Genomic DNA, 21,596 nt, shown 5'->3' on the forward strand with positions numbered 1-21,596 from the left:
CCACTGTCGGCAGCGCTGGCTGCACAGGAGGTACCTTCACAGCCCTTCGTGGTAACTTCAGCAAAAGGGTTGTCACAGCGGTTGCACTGCCGCCCGATGACACCGGGTTTACAGGGACACTGTCCCGTCTCCATGTCACAGGCACGTGTGTAGGATCCAGATGGGAAGCAGTCGCAGGGGTAGCAGGTGTCACTGCTTTGCGGCTTGTAGTAATTTGCCTAGAAGAACCAAAATGATAGACACAAGGTATTTGACTTATATTCCAAATTGCTTGTGTTTCTGAAGTCCTGCTCTAGTGGCACATGCATCATAAAAAGGGCTAATTTTACCAAGAGTGGGATAATAATGTTATTAATATTAAACAGCAAACGTATCAGCTGTGGGAAGTGTGTCGTGTTCACCCAGGCAATGCAGAGAGGCAGAGCTGAGCGTGGGGGGATGGCTGCGCTGCCCTGTACCGCAGAGACCTGGTGTTTGGACCACCACTGGCAGACGGGGTGAAAGGCCCCTGTTAGTCCTCGTGTACTTGCTGCCAGTGCCCAGCAAATGTATTCTTGGAGGACTTGCAGTTTTCTGTGCTTTGCAATTCTGTTCTTATATGGCATGAGCAAGCCAGTACAGAAACTTCTTGCACCGTCCACTTGTGTTTCATGTACAGGGTGGAAAGAACCAACGATCCCGTATTCCAGTCACATCTGTAAATGCTTTTGATCTGAGGCGTTACGCAATTACACAAGAGCGTGGTGCTGGCACCCCGCTGACTCAATTTAACGCAACAGTTGCTGTGTGTCCTGCTGGCATTTCAGAGGGGAGTACGGGGCCAGATTCACTGCTGCCGGTCTGCACTGGACCAGCTCCCCTGATGTCATTCAATCCTGTTGTAAAACCTATTGTGAGAAGTCCTTTGTAAAACCTTCGGGAGGGAAGTGCCTCCCCTCCTCTGTCCCCCCCTGTCCCTGCCCGTCCACAGCAAATTCCTCTTAAAATTGACAGAGCTGACACTGAGGAAATGATTTAGCTTTGCATTTACCTCTTCCAGCTGCTAGGCCTTTTGCTGGCCATTGCAGAGAGCAGAGCTCCACCCAGCTGGCCCGAGCTGTTTCATGGCTGTTACTCACTTGTGATACACAAAGCACCACCAGCACTCCTCTGCGCTCCGGTCTGATCTCCCTCGATAAACCAGGCTGCACTTCAGAGAGATCAGAGCCAGGCTTTCATCCTCACAGTTTTGCTTTCCAAACGCAAATAAGATAAGAGCTGCACAGTATGATTTTGTGAAGGGTGGTGCCAGCAAAATGTTTTAGGTAAAGATTAACTACACTGCGCACATATATGTATGATACAAAGCACAACTGTGTGTACTTTGTCTCAGATACTCTCTTGTTGTAGCTATTGTGGTATTTTTAAACTAAAGAAATTTTGACTTAAGACTGGTTTCTTTTGCTTACCTTGCAGCGGCATTCTCCATTGGTCTTATTGCAATCAGAATCAAACCCTTTACTGGTCTCACAATTACATGGGCCACAGATGGGATTTCCCCACCAGCCTCTGGGACAAGGCAGGTCAATCCTATAAAAAAGAGTCAAATTGAAAGCAAGTTCTTTTAAACTTCGTCTTAAAAGATGGGAAAAAAGAGCTTTGAGCCAAATCAGCTTATAGAGTGCAATGTGTCTCACCGCAGCAGCCAACAATCAATACATATATAAATATATATACACTGTAATAAAAGAAAATAAACAGTATCAGTGCTACAAATCCCTAGAGGGAATGCATCTCTGAATGTTTTCAAGACCAGCTCCTCTTTATGAGGAGTATACATCTGTACGAGCAAATAAAGTGCTCTTTCGTCCGGGAGAGGTCGATGGGGCCCACACTGACTAGTGGAAATGGTCCTGGTACCACCAGCCCCAGTCCTCCACTGGGGAAAGCACTGGCTGGGGCAGGCTGGATGCTGGACAAGCCTGTGTTGGTGTGTGCTGGCACTTTAACAGCTTGGGCAGCTGCATGCGGTGCTGAGCCCATGCCCTGCTTTACCTACTGCTACAAACAGCCTCAGGATGCAGCTCCCTAACATTTTATATCCCACCCCTCATCCCCATGAGCTCCTGTCCCAGTCCTGCCATGAGCTGCAGTGCTTATCCAGCCTGCGGGAAAACCAGCTCAGGTCCAAAGCTGGCTGCAAGCTTACCCTATGAAGACAAGTCACTACTTTCTGCCAACCTGGCTTTCTCAGCCAGCTCATCACAGGGTCTGAAAAGCCCTGGACTGCCATTGGGGAGGACATGTCGTTGGAGACATAGAAGAGAGATGGGTGGCAGCTTTGATGCACATTATGAATCAAAGATTGTGATTCAGACTATAAGTGGAGAAGCACAGCTTCATTGTGCAGCAACCCAAAAGCCACTTCTGTGAAGGATAACCCTCGTTTTTGCTGGTTCTGTTTCTTCTGGGTGAGCTTCTGATAAGGTTTGTCCTACAGATGCCCCAACACCAATGCTGGCAAGGAATGCTCTGGGAAGGGGCTGGGGCAGCAACCAGGGTCTCTGCTAGCTGGAAGTCTTGTCAAGCAATAGCCTGAAAGTCATACTGCTGATGTTGAGTCTGTGATCAGTGTAATGCACTGGTGAATGTAAGGAACTCCCTCCCCACTGCTCGTTTTAGGAAAGAAAAGCTGTTTGCCATCTGTTTCAAAGACCACAGCTGAATTTTGCTTATAGTGATAGCTAGGTTTGTACTTCGCTTTATAATATGAAAAACCACAATGCTGCACTTGACATGATGTTAGCAGATAATGACAAGGGACAATGTCTCTACGTTGCTAATCCAGAGGAATGAAAGATGAATTGGGCAACAGCACAGCCAACATTTACCAGCCCACACAACAAAAGGCAGAGGAAGAAGCTTGCGGGTTTCAAAGGGAAGGAAAAATCACATGAGCTATTCCTAAATGGACAGACAAATGCACTTCATTTGCACATCATGAATGGCCCATATTACAGTGAATCAAAGTGCCGCCTCTGGGATAAGGCTGGTTGCTGAATGCTTATCTGAGACCAGGAAGCTGGTGACGAGGGAATCTGCACGTTTCTCCCACACAGCAATAGGACATAGTCCTCCCAGACTGTCCAGAAGAGATGGCTTTTTGCCAGCCCAGAGACTGGACCCAAACTGCAAAGCTGTTTTGTCTCGCCACAGGCCATCTAATTCGGTGCATCACTCTGTGTGTGTGTTGGGGGAGCCAAAGGAGAGACACAGAGCAAATTCAGGCCAAGTCCACCACAAGGTGCAAGTCAGATGCTGTGCAACGCAATACAACTGCTTGAGCCCTTGAGCTGCTGCTGAAGAAATTCAGGCCCTGAATATATGGAAGGTTGCATGGTCTCTGGGGAGAGAGCTCAGGAGTGCTAAAGGGTGGAAAGCCTGCAAATACCATCCACTATGAATATTCGTATTGTAACAGGAAAGCTAACTGAAGCAGAAAAGGAAACAGGAGGACTGCTGCTGCCTTAGGAGAAGACATACCTGGAAGGATGAAGAAACCAAGAACAAAAACAATTCTTACTTGCTCTCGCAATACTGTCCATAGTAGCTTTGTCCACATTCACAGGTGTAGCCATGGGACGAGCTGGGTTTGTGCACGCACGTGGAGACATGCTCACATGGGTTCAAGTTACATACATCAACACAGTCTCTTCCAAAGTACCCTGGGGAGACAAGGTCATAAAATTACAGCAACCATTGAAATTTATGATCTGCATGTCTCCAAAAGACCATCTATTTTAAACTTATACACTAATAACACATCTTCAATAATCAGCAGATTCCCCCTGAGATACTGTCAGAAGGAAGGTACTCTTTTCCCTCTCAGCAAAAAAGATAGTAGGCTGTTCCTTTCCACAGTCTGTTAACATGCTTGAGGCACCCTTGTGCCTTTGGTTCTCAGTTTTATATTCAGGGCATGTGTTACAAATAGTTTTGTATTCTCTCCCTGCGTGTATGGGAGGTGACTGTGCTGGGTGCTGACAGCATGTGCTGGCTACATGCACCAAAACAGAGAAAACATTCAAAGTATCTTGATTAGGATGCAGGGTGTGAGGCTGAGATTCAACAGCAGAAAAGGCTGGGAAAGAAAAAAAGAAAAAGGAAACAGATAGAAAGAAAAGGGGAGGTACATAGAAAGAGCCCTTTGGACCAGAGACCATCTTTCTGTTTGGTTGGTATGTCGCCTAGAATAAATGATCCTTAGTCCATGACTGCGGTTTCAAGGGTGCTACTGTGAGACTGAGAAAGATAATACTGATTGGAAGAAGAAGAATCAGAAGATGAGCACTCTGCAAGCATGCTGCTGCTGCTACTGCTCTTCTTCCGATGAGTGCATGGAGATGTGATCCAGCTCCCGGCTGAGTGCCTGGGACAGTCACTGGGTTACCTGGGTCACAAACGCAGGAGTAGCTGTCCCAGTCATCACTGCAGTAGCTGTGCTGGGGACATGGATTGGAATCACAGGGGTTATCCACTTCACAGCCCTCCTTCACGTTGATCTTGATAGCCTGTTTCATGTTGAGTGTAGCTATATTTGTAGATGTCTCTCCCATTCTTACACCCTGGTGACAAAAGACAATTGCTCTAAAGTTACTCTTCACTCAGAATACAGTACCATGTGTTTCACTACTTCATTAATCCATGAGGGTACATTTTAAAGAAACATCACCTGATGAGGCAGACCTAGATTTCTTTCTCAGATGATGTTCACCTGTGTAAGATCCGTACCTGTGACAGTGGGCGGACTTTAATATTTTGATTCTTAGATATTTTGATGGAGGAAACAGAAATGTTCATGGATGGATGAAAAACAAAACCCCCCATTTTCACATGGCTATTTTCATAAATGTTCAAAGTTTGTTGCTACACTTTTCATTTCATACCTGCATACAGCCATAGAATCCCTGCTGAACAGAGACTTGGTCTCCAGAGACACCTCCCACAATGATACTTTTCATCTTAAGTCCAGGTAGTTGATTTCCAATCTGCACAGTGCTCTGTTGAGGAAAAGGATAATCAGTAAGAAGAAGCCCTATCATCCTCTATGACACAGACAACCTACTTTCTAGTGATGGAGTCAAGCAGTAGCTGACAGTATATTCAAAAAGAAATATCAAAGCAGTGAGGAGCTAGACATCTGAATGTGGCCTTTTACAGACTTGTTCAGAAGATATTATTAGGCTTAGTAAGTTAATATAATTTTATTAGACAAATCACTGCCCACAATCCTTTATCCTGCTTGCTCCTGAACACATTTCTGTAGTGCTTAGGGGCACAGTTATGATGCTGCCTTACCTGATACATCCCGTAATCCAAGGACATGACAGCAAGGTACTTGATGTCTTTACCATCTTTAGCACTCTTCAGCTCTATTAATAAATGATGCCATTCCCCATCACTGACTCGTGACTGGCTCATCTTCAAACTAGCAACCTGGCTCAGGCCACTGTACACTTCAAACTGCACGTAGTTGTTCAATATCTGTTGAATAAAAAAACACCAAACATGCCTATTTTTTGCTACATATTTGTATTTGATGCTGAAGAGGGCAGAGGGCAAGATAATAACATTTCCTAAGATAACCCAAAAGAGAAAAAAGCCTGAACAGTAGAGAAGGGAACACTTGTTGGACATTCAGACTCTAACTTACCCTAGTGACAAAGAACCCCCAAAATAATCAAGAGACACATTTGTTTGCATCTGTATTAATGCACGCTACTACCTCTGTTTAAAAAAATAATCTTAAACCAATGCATCTGAATTTTACACTAATCTTATGATCTCTGTAAAAGGCTGAAGAAATCATTTGTATTTACTGATGTGCATTTAGCTGGGTGGATGAAGCTCGGTAGTTCATGTGGCCATACCCACTGATGGGGGAGAATTTCTTAATTCTTTTCTAATAAAAGGCAGCCACATTATTACCTGAATGTTGATCTTGGATGCAGCCCCAGCATTGGCTTGCATTAACATGCCATTGACTTTCCGGGTTCTGAACATCAGCCCAATGTACCACGGCACCGAGATGGTAATGTCAAGGTCACTCCAAATGATAATGCTTTCGCCACTGAAACGCTGAGGAGATGGCATTGCTGTAAATAAAGAAGCAAGAGAGAAACAGTTTATATCCATCAAGACAAAGGTTTAAAGGAGAAATGACGCTATGTGGTGGTGATGGCTCAAGGTAGCTAGTCCCTTGTCCACTGAGCTATGTGATATGATACTGTGAATTCACAACCTACCCTTGTTGTGGGGCAGGCACCTTGTTTTGGTGCCTGCACTCAACAGGCAGAACCCCCACATTGCTGTGGCCTGACAGGTGAGGGATGTTCCTAGAAAGGTAAGCTCGGGATCTCTACCGATAGTTCTGCTGCTGAGTGGGTGGACAGAGAGGAAGTATGAGGGCAACAGTTGTTGCAGATGTTTTCGACATATCCTTGATTACCTGCTCCTAATTAACAGATTAAACACAGAGGAAAAGGCTGGGAGGCAACAGAAAGTATTAATTAACTATAAATACTCTAAGGTCAGATTATTTAGTTGTCTCAGCTATGCAGCCTGTTCATAGGGAGAAAGTTTGTGTGGAATTGCCTAGGTTATCTTCCTTAAATATCTCAAGGTGGCAGCTGAAGAGTTGCCTGCCCTCTTCTCTAACCTTGCAAGAACACAACTCCTACAGGTAGACACTGATGTCAACCTTCAGTGGAAAGCACTTTGCCGATGGAAAACAAGGGAACACCCACCCTTTGGGCTTTTAAAGTAGCTACCTCAGGTAACAGGAGCTGCAGTACCACGGATTAGTTGATGCCACTGATCAGGAGCACAAATTAAGCAGTGGGAGGTCTGTGCTATTTGCAGCACCTCATATAGCACCTCCACCATGTGTGGCACCTTGTAGCAGGATCTACCATCTGCCATCAGCCCTTGCCTGATGTCCTCAATCACAGGCATGTTGGTGAGGTTCATAGAAGGTTTTTGCAAGTGGGAGCAGGCTTTAGCAACTGGGTTCAACCGCCACAGATTAGCAGCCAGCCTTGTATCTCAACATGTGCTGAGCTCATGTGGATGCTCAGTGAGATGACAGGCCTTAACAGTCTCCTTTGCCTTCTGCTCCACATTACCATATCTGCTGACTCTTCTGGATTTTCTTGTAGTAGAAGAGACCATATACATATACTTGTATATACAAATGCACATGTGTTACTCTAAGGTGGCAAGTCCTTAGAAAATGGTAGAGACATCATAGCAGAAGATGGAGTCAGGTTGATATGAAGTTGCATCTTTGGGTGGAAAAAAGCCCAAACCTCAAATTCTGACATATCTGCCTTGCTGGTAGGTGTAAAGGGAAAGGTTGTAGTGTGGGGAGTGCAGGGCTGTTTGTGAGAAACAAGGTGTTAGTGACCAGTGGACTACCACTGGCCAAGCCAGAGATATAAATTGACCGGTCCTTCTTTAAGGTGTTGTTAACCAAACCACACCACACTGGGGTAAGCGCAGGCACCCCAGAAGGACAACCCTTCTCTCTCCTCCTCCAGGCTGTGGTTTCCCCCTTGCAGTCATACTCAGTCTTCCATGAATGCTAGCATGGGCAGATGGTGGAACAACTGAAGCTCAGCCTGCTCTTGAAACTCAGACAGCAATTTAAAATGCTTTGCCAGCAGACACAGCTATTCCTAGCTTGCTTAAAACCTGAATCCAATGCTCGAGCTCTGTCTGTCTGGTCCATGGCATGATTCATCAGCCTGCGCTGCACATCAGTTTAAAGGTAACCAGGACATCAGTGTTGAGCGGGATCATTTCCTCCTCTGGGTATACACATGCAAAAGTCAGCCATTTCCTTCCTCCACTACCTTGCTAACCTTCAAAATGACCTCAACTTCTAACCTCTTTGCTATTGGTTTTCTAGACCACTGCTGAGATTTTTAAGTCCTCCTGCCTGTGGGGAGCACAGCCAGGATGCAAACCTTGTGGGCTTCCCACCTGCTGGAGGCTGGGAATGCTGTTCGCAAGTGCTTCAGCTCAGCTCCTGGAAGAACTGGACTGGCATGGCAATTAGCCACCTTCTTCCTTTTCTCACCGGTGGTGACTTTCTGTGCTTGCAAATACCGTTCCCTTCCCACACCTCCTCCTAACTCCTCTCCCTTCCCTGGGGCCAGAGTGCACCTTCCTGCAAGTAAAACAGACATCCCCATCCGTCAGCCCCCTCTGACCTTGCTCCTCTGCCTGACCCTTTCCCATGCCTGGGACCAGGGGTCTGCTTGGAGGGGCTGGTGGCTGCATCCAATGTACCCAAATGGGACCTGACCACCCCTGTCACCACAGAGGTGCGCACACGTGCTTCCAAGCACAGCATCTCCCTGCCATCGGCGATGCAGTCAGTGATGCAAACCAACTGTTTTCTTAGGGTTTGTCACTTGGAAGTGCTGCCTGTGTATTTACATACACCTTTAAGAAACTCTTATATTTAAAAGGCCATCAGAAAGACAGAGGGCCTGGGGAAACACACTGCCAACACTGGGGTGTCACCTGCACTTTGGGTGTACGACATGTAACAGCTTATGCTTTAGTGTAAACCTGTGGTGTTGAGCCCAAGGCTAGTGCAGTAACATTAGCCACCCAAGAGCACGCTGGGCATAGCTGCTAGATCTTCTTCATAGCACTGCAGTAATTCATTTTTTGAAAGAATAAAACTACAAAAGCAAAACTAATTTTTCCCTAATTTTATTTCCTTTATATAGAGGGAGACAGGAGCTGCCAGAAAGTGAGTTAGCAGGCCCTAGGAGGGTGGTGAAGGTAAAACACCCCATCCTCAATAATGCAGACAGGAACTCCCTGTCTGTAGTATGGGGGTTGGAACTAGATGATGTTTAAGGTCCCTTCCAACCCAAACCATTCCATTCTGTGATTCCTTTCCCCTGTCACTCACCCTGCAGAACTTCATCTCCAAGTCAGAAACTTGTGTTCTCTCCTCCTAAGCTGCTGCTTCTCAGGAAAGAGAAGAGCAGTTGCCATCACCTAGATCTGGCCCAGGCTGAGGCATACCATGCTAAAGGGGTTTGTAAATCACTGCGGTGTGTGCACCTCACCTTGGAGACCTGCTATACTACAATCCACACCCTGCTAAGACTAATCAAGAACGTCTGGTTTGGGGTAGATACATCAGAAGAACAAAATCCTTGATCACGCAGCAAACTATTCTGGGCTATCACGAAAATGAAGACCTACCACATCTCCATCAGAGGCCAGAATTTGGCTTCTGTTTCTAGGAAAGCCACCTGTTTAAGCAGGTTTTCTTTCCTGGAAGCTCCGAATGAGCAACCCTCTGCTAGATGTGGAGATGCCACCTTACAGCGGGCAGCCTGCTGCTCACTGATCCCATGGGACCCCTCACGCAGACAATTCCTTGCTTCCTTGGGAAGAAACAAACTGCAGGTTCTTCATGCCCTATAAAACACACCTGCTGCTCCTTCCTCATCCTTTAATAATGAGGTTTTACACATATACACATATCGTGTTTAGTCAAAGAAAAACCCCATAAAACTGAAAGTGCTCGTACTCAGCAGAGTGCCTTCTTGCCAAGAAAGTGGTGATTAAAACTGCACACTCATCCCTGGTTTGAGTCAAAGCCCAATAAAGTCAGTGGGATTCTTTCCACTGATTTAAAGGGGCTTAGGATCAGGCATTTTTACTATGAACAAATTACTAAATACTGCCAAGTTCTGGGTAACTACTTTGCTTATGTAAGTAAATCAGTGAAAGCTGCTGTTACTCATGACAGCCATCATATTTATATATAGGTGATCTCTAAAATAATTTCAAATAGATAAAGGGTGACTTCTAGTCTTAATGGCAATTTTCTGTTTCCTAGTTTCCTATCCTTTAAGCATCACAGTTCGACATATGTGCTATGAGATGTTAATGATGGGTAATGAGATATTCACACATTGACTACACATGAAGAGGTCTTTGCATCCCACCTTGCTCGCAGTTTTTCCCTCCGTAGCGCACGGGACACTCGCAGATGTACGTGTTCCACTTGTTGATGCATGTGCCTCCGTTCTGGCACCAGTTGGTTTCACAATAGTTCCTCTGTGCTGCACAGCCTGAAATTCAGTAAAACAGCTATTTTACACGGTTTTAACAAGAAAAAGGCTTTGAATGATTCTATCTGAGTTTTTATGTAAAAAAAAGACATGACCATTATAGGTTTGGTTTGGGTTTGTTTAATATCCTCGAAGCCAGTGAAACAAAATGTGAATGGCAAAAGTTTACATGAGCTGAGCAAGCGTCAAATTCATGACGACAAATCTATCAGAGGCTATTAAATACAGTCACTGAGCTGTGAATCTCTGGGAACTAAGAGAAAATTTGCGGGAAATATCACTGCATGCTTGTCCTGGTTTTATACTCTTCCCCTGGCATCCATTGCTGGAGACAGGCAGATCAACTGGCGCTGTGACTCAGCACCACAGTTCACAACTTACCGTCATCTAACTGAGACACTAACCAGGGAAAGTCAATGGGCAGTTGAATTACGCTACTATACATCATTATTTTAAACACGTTTCCAAATGAGGAACAAAAATATCCATCCTAAAGAAAACATTTTATGGCCTTCTGATGTGCATTTCCCTAAGATAAAATTTGTGTTTAACTAATATTAGAGACATAACTGTTAAAAAAGGTCTCTAAGACAAAATAGCTATTTGAAGTGTATGCTACAACTCCTTTCCTAATCCACAATCAATGCAATATACCTAAGAACTGCAATTTAGCTCTTACACAGACCTTCAGCAGAGTGGAAGGAACTTGCCATTCTTGCATTTAAGAACCGGTTTTATGATGATGAGAACATGTTGTACACCAGAACTAATCCTGGGATCCCACTAATCAGGGATTCAAGGACTGGAAACCAAATCAAAACTTCCAGCAGGCTGCTTCATAAAGCAGGTTTCAGATTTGGTGAATTGCAGAATTTGATGTACAGAACAAACATAAGTTATGAAATAGTCTTTAAAAACATATTTTTCATGAACTAATCCTACTGGCTTTCAGAGCAAAGTGACATTTAAAAGCTAATTAAAAAAAAACCAAACAAAAATGAGAAGTTCATTTAGGAGTAAATTCCTGGGTGAAACTCTTAACAATGCAGAAAGTCTAAACAAGACTGGTCCTCTTTTGCTGCTTAATCCTGTAAGTGTGTGCTGTACCACAGGCTATTGTGTGTGTCCCTGGCACAGGCACTGACTGCACCTTGCTCAAACAAACCAGGTCTGAATGGAGGTGACGTGGTGGCAGCACAATGCCCAGCAGCACCCTGAGCTCCTTCCACATGGCCTGGGGCAAACACTTTGCACTCAATGTTGCTAACAGAGGGACGCTGCCATCTCACACCCCTTTGGCCCCTTTCTGGGCTTTGTCCAGTGCTGCCCCTTTGACATCCTAAGCCCTGTTAGACCCACAGCTACCACAGAGAGCTTCCTTGTGTTGACTTTTGGGGCAGCAGTCACTCATACCTGGCAGAGTGCCATTATTGGCGATGAAACTAGCCATGTCAATTGGCTTGCTGTCGATAGAGAGGTTCCTCATGCAGCCGACAAACTGTCTGTTGTGTACCGGGAAATCTTCTGGCAAGTTTGGGACACCGCCAAGGAGGAGAGGGCCAGTGAGGTCCAAAGATCTGAAAAAACAAAGAAATGTTCATAATTTCTTGTACAGAGTTTGTTTTGTTTTGTTCTTTATCTTACTGCTTCCATAAGCACATCTGAGCTGTTTAGTCTGCCTGTGCTGCCATGAACTTCCCTCTGCTACATCAGCACTTTCAGAGCTTGCAATCGAACAACCTCCCAGAGACATCACTAACTTTTAACCTGGGAGCTGTCATCACATACAGAACCCTATGACCTCTCCGTAACAGTGACCAGTATGAAGGAGAAAATGAAAATTATGGAAAAATGAGCAGCCGCAGGACACTTCCTTCTGACTCCAGTCACGCTCCTCAGCACAAGGGTTGAGATGCTGTAGATTTTGATACAATGACTTAATTATCATACAGTGATGACCCTTTTAAAATCCTCTGAAGATCTCAGTCTTAGCAACATTCAGTGGATGCAGGTTCCGCTGAATGACTCCACACTGTGTGAAAAGTGTATCACCTGGCCAGTTTGAATTAGCCCTAATTTTTATGGTTCGCCCTCCTCTTGGGATTTTAGAGCAGCATGTGTACCTCTATCCCATTGCTGCTATCACTCATTACTTTGTATTCCAACCACGTTGCTTGCTGTCCATCTCCTCTTTAAACTCAAAATTACTAATCTTTTTTGGTCTTTCCTCACAGAAAATCTTTTCTCATACCTAATGATTTTCAATGGCCTTTTCTGTGTCTCATTTATTTCTATCTCCTTTAGAGACAGGACTTTTAACTTATATACTTAAATGACAGATGTAATAAGCTCTTCAGCGATCACTTTCATTAATGAAGTCTAACATTTTATTTGCCCTTCTCTCTACATTTTCATGCTGAGTAGATGCTTTTTGTGGGCTGGCCACACTGAACTCCAGGTTTTTTTGGGGTTTTGTACATTTTACTAGTAATTCGGGTGCATGTGTGTATCTACACAAAACTCTCTGCATTCCACCCAGTTTATTGCCAATTGCAGTAGCCTCCAACAAATTCCATTGCCAAACTAAACCTTGTTACTTTTTCTTGTTAAATCATAACTGCTTTTCCAACTCTATTTACTTAGTGGTTAATCACATACTGTTGACTCTCCCCTGGAAGAAGAATGAGTGGAACAGGCAGTAGAGGGAATCCTTACTTCTTGGAGCCGGTCTGAGTCCCCTGAGCAGCGCAGGTGTAATTTCCAATGAGGCTCCCGAAGCGCACAGCCACTGCTGTGTCACAGTCATCCACAGTCACCACCGCCACCTTCTCTCCAGAGGGCCCATGGGGAATTCCTAATCGCCCAATGTTGGGCTTCAAGAAATAATTGTCACATGTCATACAGTGCTACGTACACATGGGGTTTAGATGCTGGTTCAGCCAGCTCAACAACATACTTTGTCCTACCCCCAAAGGGGACTAAAATAGGATATGTAAACAAAACAGCAGAAGTTAACTTGACCTATGACATTTAGGCAAGAAAAAAACCCAACGGATTACTTCAGAGAGAGTTTACAGTGGGATATACAGCATGGCCAGAAATGGCTTTGGTCTTTTCCACCACTGAACTACTTGGGCCCAAACCACTTCAAAGAGGCGTTTTCTTACTGCTGCATAGCAAACTCTAACAAATTCTGCTCATTTTGTAACTCTTCACCTTAAGTGAATGAAGTCACTTGATTTTTAACAGAAAGCCATAAAATGATGTAATATCACAAGTGAGCTAAAGGTTTAAGTCAAATTTTCTCCGATGGGGATACTCTGTCAGGGCCACCAGAAACTAAGTGTGGGTTCTTATAAAGCTGTAGTAAAAGGTTGTCTGATAACTGGGAGGGGGCTTAGATAAAGACCTCTTATTTCAACTACAAGATGGAGAGTGTGTATAAAGGCCAGCATAGCAGCCTTAGTGAAGAACTAGCCAATTCTGTAAGAAAATTGTCTTCCATGTTTAGTGTTCACAGAGCTACAGAACCCTAATCTACCACTGGTGCAGGATCTCTGCAGACTAGGGGTTCAGGAGAAGCAATATGCTGAACAACCCTAACTGCTGTCATTCCTCTACGGGCAAAGGGAAACCCCACGAGTGGAGTCACCAGGATCTGACCAGACATGTGGCATAGCTGAAAGCCAACAGGAATTTCTATGATGTGTTGATCAGCAGTAGTTATAACTGTATGAAAACAGCGGACGGCTGGACATCACACTGTAGTTTGCTGTATGTACACTTTAAAACATATATTGCTCAACTGCGTACTGAAATCCCTTATTTGTAGAGCAAACGCAGAAGCAGTACAGGGATAAGTGCCCATTGTTTCTGTTTTGGTTGTACACACATAAATTTATTAAAATACATAAAGCCATTTTGATCATGCATCGAAATGAAATACAGATTTATTTCTAAAGGTAATTATCCCAACATATAAAAACATTTTTCAAAGCTGCTTCCTGGTGTCAGTTCCAGTTGGAAAGTATTTTCCATTTCCTCTACCAAGAACTAATGTGATCACATACTTTGGCAGTGGCACAGTATAAGGTTTTGACCTCTCCTGAGTGATATTAAGTCAGATTTTATTTTTTCCGATACTTCCAGGCCTTTGCCACTGCCTAGCCTGGAACGACAGGAAGCCTACATATTTGCAGTGCTGAAAACATTATTGTGTGCGATGATGGCAACGTTTCTTAGTGAGCAGCTTTTCAAAGTGAATGAAAAATTACATAGAAAATTAAAGAAGCCACTGGCAGCCCTTCCCTTCCAAAATTAAAATGTTTACATTCTGGGTGCTACTTCTATTCATTTGGAGGAACGATCCGATTAACATTTGTGGTTTTGTGCTTCACTGACATAATCTATTGTTTCTTACATGGGCGCCTTGACAAAGGCAGGGTATTTATTCTCGCAGCAGGGGGGATCTGCCCAATGTTAATCAAGATTGCAGCCTGATGAGAGTCAGCAGTTTGCAGCTGCTCCTTCACAGTCAACTAGCTGCAGTGGCGCACTGAGTTTTTCTGTATTTTTATTTAACACAGAGACCGCAAAGTGTTTCTCTAGATGTTGACCGTTCATTGCAGTGCAGATCACCGGCACCTTTTTTGCTCTGATGACCGCACAGAACAATAAGCTGATGAAGAAGAAATAGAACATTCCAGTGAATGAAAAGAGACCTACTGGCAGTTCATACTTAGTTCAAACACGCCATGATTTTCTGACCATGTCAAAAGGCTTATTTGACACAAAAGGCTTTTCCCAAAATGTAAGAATATGTTGATGGGAGAAGAAAGAGAGATTTTTTCTGGCTGATTTAATAGGACATGGACTCTTTTTTCTCTTCTATATGGCAAGTACTACACTACCCATCATCTCAGCACCTAGTATAAGGAATACTTTATCAACTGAAATAATGTGAAATAATTAAAAAGACTGGAACAGAGGGAGCCCAAGTTAAGAGCTCCTTCAGAGTTGCATCATAAAACTGATTTTATTCATTTAATATTTTGATCAATACTAAATATAGTTTGCTGGTGAATCAAAGGATATTTAGAGCATTGTGCATTTGAACAGTTGAGTGCTACAAAGAGAATTAATCACACAGCATGAAACTTGGGGTCTAATGACAAGAATTCTTATTGTAGTTCAGAGACCATCAGCTATAAATGATGAAAAATAAGAAAAAAATAGCTATTACTTGACTACAAAACAATTATGACCCACGGTGTGATTAAAAGGCAAAAAAAGGCAAAACAACAGTGGTTTGTTACGAAGATGGGTATGACAGAAATTTTATGACACTGAACAGGTTAGAATATTGTTGACCATTTTGAGTTCATTTATTAAAAATAACTTTTATCTAGAGCATATGCAGCCAGAGCAATGGAAAGCTTACCTTATCAAACAGACAAAATGAACTTGGCTTGTTTCGCCTAGCAAAGTAAAGGCTGGGGAAGGGTTTTGGAAAAGAGAAGATGCTATTACTGCAATGGACACAATACAGAACAAATGGGTATAAGATGCTCATGAGTAAAGTAAGCTGGAAAGCGCCAGGTGATGCTCAGCCATAGGAGGGATCATCTTTGGGAAAACAGCAAGGGTGGAAATTATAAAAAAGAGCTTAATCTGTTTGTGAAATACACACGAAAGTGAATTGCCAACACTAAATGGTAATACACACATTCACATTTCAAGCATGATCTTTGCCTTGATGCAATCCTACTGGAGCGAGACTGATCCCTAACAGGAGGAACAGCTAACACTAACCAGCATTAATTCACACTATTATTTTATGGAAATATGTTCAAGGAGTTAAAAGCCAGACTTTCATCTGGGTACTTAGGAGTCCTTTCTGCCTGTCAGACTCTTCTCCTGAAACCCCATGCTACCCAAAAGGCAAGTTTCATTAGCTGTGCCAATTCTGCACCCATGAGTAAATGTGCAATGTGGTGTACAGGAATTTACCAGCATGACCCCCATTAATGGTAATACAAGTCATGTAACTGAGTTCCTGCTCATGGGGCTGAAAATTTACCTTGTGCTGCCTAACACTAAAGGCTCCTTTTTGCTTAGTGCTTGCCCAGAAAGAGGTTGGGATTCAAACTTCAAAGACCGCATGCTGTAAAAGTAAGCAGCAAGAATGGGTACCAAGCAGTGCAAGAGACAGAACCTGGTCTCGCTTAAACAAAAACTTGGAAAACTGGATTTATCCTGGACTCAAGAAAGAGAAAAAAAGAAAACAGTCCTGAGTGTTGCAGTCTATTATCACCATTACACAGTGATCTTCAAACGTCCTGTGAACTCCATATAAAGTGTGTTGTGTTTGCTGTACTGACCCTTGTGTTTTGTTGTTATAATCACATACAGAGTCACTTGGAGAAGAAGCAGTCCTGACTCAGGATTCACACGTGACAGCAGAAGCCACCTACCTTTCTTTCTATCTATCTGTAAGGTAAGATGAATCACATTTATGTTCCTCAATTAGTACCTAACATTGTACATAATGTCATGAAACAACTTTGCCTCACTGTGATTTCCTGAAGGAAATTAGTGGTTCTGATCTATGGACGGACAATCTCAAACCTCGTGTCTAACCCATGACATTCAACCCTGTTCAGAGTCATGGGCAGATTGCATGAATGACAGCTTCCCTTTCTGACCACAGCGGAATCAACAGCGAGACTCATCTACTGTCCTCAGTGGTGACCTGGAGGAGTGACCTTCTCAAGCTGCAAAGGTGCACGCAACTCCCTTTGGCCACCTGCACTGATTTCTCAGGTTGCAGTGAGAGAACAGCACCACGAAGGTATTTTACTAGTGATGTCAAATCTGATTTCTGTGAAACCCAAGTATAGAGCAATGAACTGTTTGGACTTCTCCCCACAGCTTCAGCAGAAACACATGTAGATTCTCCCAGGTGCATGTAAAACCCTGAGAAGCTTAATCTGTGAACTTGTGTTTTATAAATGGAGACCAGATAGAGGAGAAAAGGTCATCAAAACACATCTGTTTGTAGTTTGCAAATCTACTGCACAAATCTACTCCCATTCCACTTAAAACATCAGACATGCATATTCCTCTGTATCTCAGTTTCATTGGGATCCTCTATTATTTTTAAGTCAATATTTAAACTGTGGGAGCCCACACAGTTACTTATTAAAGACACAGATGGTCTAACGATGCAGAGTGAATGGAAAAAGCAAACAGATTAATGGACAATAGAAGCCTTGTCTTAAATACTTAACCGTTATATTTTCACATTAAAAACACCATTGTTTTGAAAAGTCATGATGCAGAATTGTTGGAAAGGTTTAAGCAAATAGTCCAGTCTTTGTAGCCTTATTCTGAATTAAACCAGACTAGATACTGTACATGTAATAGAAATACTACAAAGTGCAAATGCTTTTTTAGTCAATCAGAAGCAGCAGTGGCACTCAGATTCCTAGATCACACCCTTTCATTAGTTAATCTGCAAGATAACAGTGCTTTTCCAAAGATGCCACAAACATCTCCTCTACCAGAAACACCTTTTTCCAACTTCCATTCTTAGATAAACAATTGTCACTTGACTTTTCCCACAGATGGAAAGAGGGAGAGAGGTTTTGGCTGGCCATGGGAGTGTTCCAACATCACAGATATTCCCTGAACTCAAACTGAAAGCTGTGCCCTCCATCCCAAACCTTGGCTATGAGGATTTCCGCTGCTTTAGCCACGCCATTGAGCCTTTTGAAGGGGCTTGAGGAGACGATTCAGCAGCAGACTGTAAGTATGGCCAAGACTTTGAGAAACAAACTGGGAACCCTTGCAGATGAGACATAACCCACCTCATTATTCTCAGCATGAGGAGACCTGTTTGATTGGGGGACAGATATAATGTTGTATAACGTAAATACTGCATTTGCTCGGCTCACTGTACTCATTAAAAAATATATCTATTTTTAGGAAGTTGGTCTTTTAGCAAAATGCTTTGTGTGGCATAGCTTTAATATGCAGAGCTTGACTTGTCTTTTTAATAAGTGCAAAAGTGTAAAAAGAAAAGCCATCCTGAAGTTAGTGCCAGCCTTTCAGTGCTTCCAAGAGTCTGCTTACCGGACAATAAGTTACCCTTCTGTTTTTGTTAATCAGTAGCTAATGATTTATTGACTGTTTGGAGTGGTTAAAGGTTAAAAACAATCTGTTTCCTAGTTATTTTTAATACAAAAAACCCTCTCCTCTGCATTGTTAGTGTGCTGGTTCAGACCCCACCACCACCCAAAGTTATGGGTGGAAAATGCCTCATGTTCATGCCCTTTGGGGCTCTTTGATTTCTAATGCTTCCACCTACAGTAATAATGGGAAGAAATGGAGCAACTGGCATCAAGTCCCACTGGAAGCTGCTGCTGGGGCTCCGGCCGGGTCCCCCCTTATGGGATCCCTGGTGCTCATTAGGCAGCCTGCCAGGCGCCCGGCTCCTTCGTTAACCCGCCGGCCTCTGCTCTGCTATCTGCCGTGGGGAAGGGAGAACCCCCCTCTCGTTCCCAGGCGATGGCTGTGCTGCTTCAGCGGTCAAAAAGCTCATTAAGGGCTCGAGGCGGCGGCAGTCTCCCTGGGCAAGCTGCTGGAGCCCAGCCCCCCGCAAGGGAATAAATAAATAAACAGGAAGAAAACCCAAAACGGGGAAAGCGGCACACTTGTAATCCCAGGGACAGACGAGGAAATGCCAGAGAAGCTTAGCGCCATGGCTTGCAGACCATTCCGATCCATCGGGAAACTCCAAATTAGGCCAGATTAGAGAAACTGTTAACGTTAATCTGTGCTTTTTAAAGTGTCCTCCTACAGCTTTTCCAGAGCACCTTTAAAATGAAGCGGTGTGAATCCTTTACACATCCTGATTAGTTACCAGGGAAAGGCAGGACAAATCATTTCACATAAACCCCTTACTCCTTTGATGTATGTATCCCCTTTATTCCCCAAATATTTTAATGGCATTTCTTTACACAAACTTGGCTCGAGTGTGTAGAGAAACATGAGAGCCTGTGACAGTGAAAAGGAAAACGAAAAGGCTTCCCATCGGTGAGTCAAAAATGCAAATCCTGAAAAGCCACCAGACCAGTTCCTTTTCCTAGACGAACTCCCTGAAACACGGATTGTCAGGAGCAAGGCTGGGCTACAGAGTCAAGCAAGTTTTACTAGCTGATCTGTTATCTCCTTCATGGGCACATCCAGAGGCTAAACTTTGATATTCAAAGCAGGAGGCTTAAGGCACAGCTATGAGACCTGGCACGCGTGAACAGCATGGCCTGAATTGCTGCTGCTCTTTCAGTGGCAGGGCAGAGAGCGGAGCAGCCCTCCTGTCCCACCATGGGGACAAGGTAAGGCTGTTACACATACACAGCGTCCATACTTGCTCCTTCCCTCCACAGAGTATGGCCAGTACCTTCACAAATATCATCCAGCTCCTGCGAAGGGTGTATTCTTGGATTTGACTAATTCTGTCAAAGGCTGTGTAGTGCTGATGGGAAGAACGAGTTTTCCCTGCCTGCAAAAGGAAATTTTATCCTCAAATTTGTATTCCCAGGTGCTTCTCAGCTCTTTGATGCTGAATCAGTGACTCAGCAAGTAGGACCTGTTTTGGCTGTCAAGAGACCATGCCCACTCCCCAAGACAACATCCAACTTTCTGCATGGGAGACACCACTCACGGTGCTCTGTTGCTGCAGCCCTCTTCTTCCACGCTGCGCAGGCCACTGCTCCCCTTTGATAAGCTCCTGTGGCTGTTGCATCTTCCCCCTACTCTCTGAACCCTTTTTCTCTCTGTTTTGCTGCCTCCCTGCCTTTCACCAACAAGGATGTTCTTCCAGCATCTTTAGAGACTGGGAAAGGAAAGCACACGAGGGATGCTGGAAGAGCATGCTGTCCTCTCCTAGTTCAACAAACCCTTCTCCCTTTGCCACTTGTCTGTATCTACCTGCCAAAGAGCCACTCTCAAATATTTTTGGCTTTATATAAATTTCATAAGCTTGTAATCCAGGATGCAAATGTCATTGCCGTCAGACTCCAAGGAATACCTAGAAATAGCACAATGTGACACTTACAGCAACTAACTCCTTCTCCTTGAACTCATCCCTGGTGACACCTTGCCAAGCAAACTGCTGCTCAGTGTGGCTGATGGGGACACAGCTATGTCTATAAAATCCAAGAATCCCACACTGGATCTTTGCAAGGGTCTCCTGGTACACACAGACCTCTCCGTGGCCAGGTAACTGCAAACTGCTGCTTCCCCTCACCACAGAGACAGATGCAAAATACCTGAAAAGTTACTGCAAATCAGGCAGCTACTGTAGATTTACCGAGTGATTAAATGGAGATAACAGTGCACTTCAAAGAACTCGCACCAAATTCCTGAGGTGCCATTTCAATGACTCTGCTGGCTTTGCACCAGGCTGGGCTGCACAGCACAGCCTTCAAGCACAGTCCTCAGGCCTTGTGGTGAGCCAAGGGCCATTCAGACTCAGCCAGTTCTCATGGAGGTCCCCTGCATCTCCTTGGCCTTCAGGAGGAGCTGAAAATCACCATTCTGGAGAGTAAACCTCTGTAGAGTTTTGTGGTGTGATGGTATTAGATGGCTTGAGTGAACCCAGCTCATGTGTGGGGTGGGCAGCGCTGTAACTGGGCACACAAATCAAGCCTTCTAAGACTTGGGAGGAGTGAGAGGAGTAAATGCTGAACAGCATTTCTGAGGATGAGCCTTCCAGAAGAGCAGGGGCTCAGGCTGGCTTTGCATGACATGGTCCCAACTGCCACTTAGAGAGCAACCAACCAGTGGATGGTTTCTGAAAAGTTACTCTTTGCATTTGGTTATAAAATCACTGCCACAACAAGCAACGTTTTCAGATGGTGTTTGCAAACTGTGAGAACACCACTTCTAAAAGCAGGTTGCAGGAGAGAAAGACCCAGGCACTGGGTATGAGCTCGCCCACTTCCTCCCCAGCCACCAGAGAGACTTCTCAAAGCTATCATGGAGAGCTGAGGAGCAGGTCACACTTCGCATCTCAATGACCGCCAAATGACTTTCACTGCTGTACACTTTCATTTCCCAAGACACAGATTTAGAGGCGAGTTATTTGTTATTTCGTGTCAAGACAATGGAATGTCGCTCTGCCGCCAAATCCTGATTTCCTTTCCCAGCTATCAATCACTTCGCACTTACCCTCTACCAGAAAGAAACCCCCCAAAAGCAACAAAAACAATGACTCCTAATGCTGGATGAATAAGTATCAGTGCAATTACAGGGAGGGGCTTTTAAAGTCCAGGCTCACGTGTTCTGCAAGGGCAGATCAGCTTCCCCCCACCCCGAACACCTGCAAAGGCTCTGCAACCACATTTGAGAGGACCAAGAGAAAGTAAATATTAGCCAGGCAGCCCTTCA

At 44.2% G+C, this 21,596-nt stretch overlaps 1 protein-coding gene across 1 annotated transcript in view; it reads right to left on the reverse strand.

Annotated features, from left to right (window-relative positions):
• The window catches only part of CELSR1 (cadherin EGF LAG seven-pass G-type receptor 1), a gene marked incomplete at both ends in the record, with an annotated part of 164,932 nt that overhangs the window by 32,951 nt on the left and 110,385 nt on the right, over positions 1-21,596 (reverse strand). Inside the window, 10 exons of the mRNA XM_080623828.1 lie at positions 35-218; positions 1,449-1,569; positions 3,563-3,704; positions 4,430-4,604; positions 4,926-5,039; positions 5,338-5,523; positions 5,968-6,134; positions 10,020-10,145; positions 11,559-11,722; positions 12,861-13,018. Of these exons, the coding sequence (XP_080479954.1) occupies positions 35-218; positions 1,449-1,569; positions 3,563-3,704; positions 4,430-4,604; positions 4,926-5,039; positions 5,338-5,523; positions 5,968-6,134; positions 10,020-10,145; positions 11,559-11,722; positions 12,861-13,018 (1,537 nt within the window). The remainder of the gene's footprint in view (positions 1-34; positions 219-1,448; positions 1,570-3,562; positions 3,705-4,429; positions 4,605-4,925; positions 5,040-5,337; positions 5,524-5,967; positions 6,135-10,019; positions 10,146-11,558; positions 11,723-12,860; positions 13,019-21,596) is intronic.

This window comes from Psittacula echo, assembly GCF_963264785.1.
Source record: "Psittacula echo genome assembly, chromosome: 1".
NCBI lineage: Eukaryota > Metazoa > Chordata > Aves > Psittaciformes > Psittacidae > Psittacula > Psittacula echo.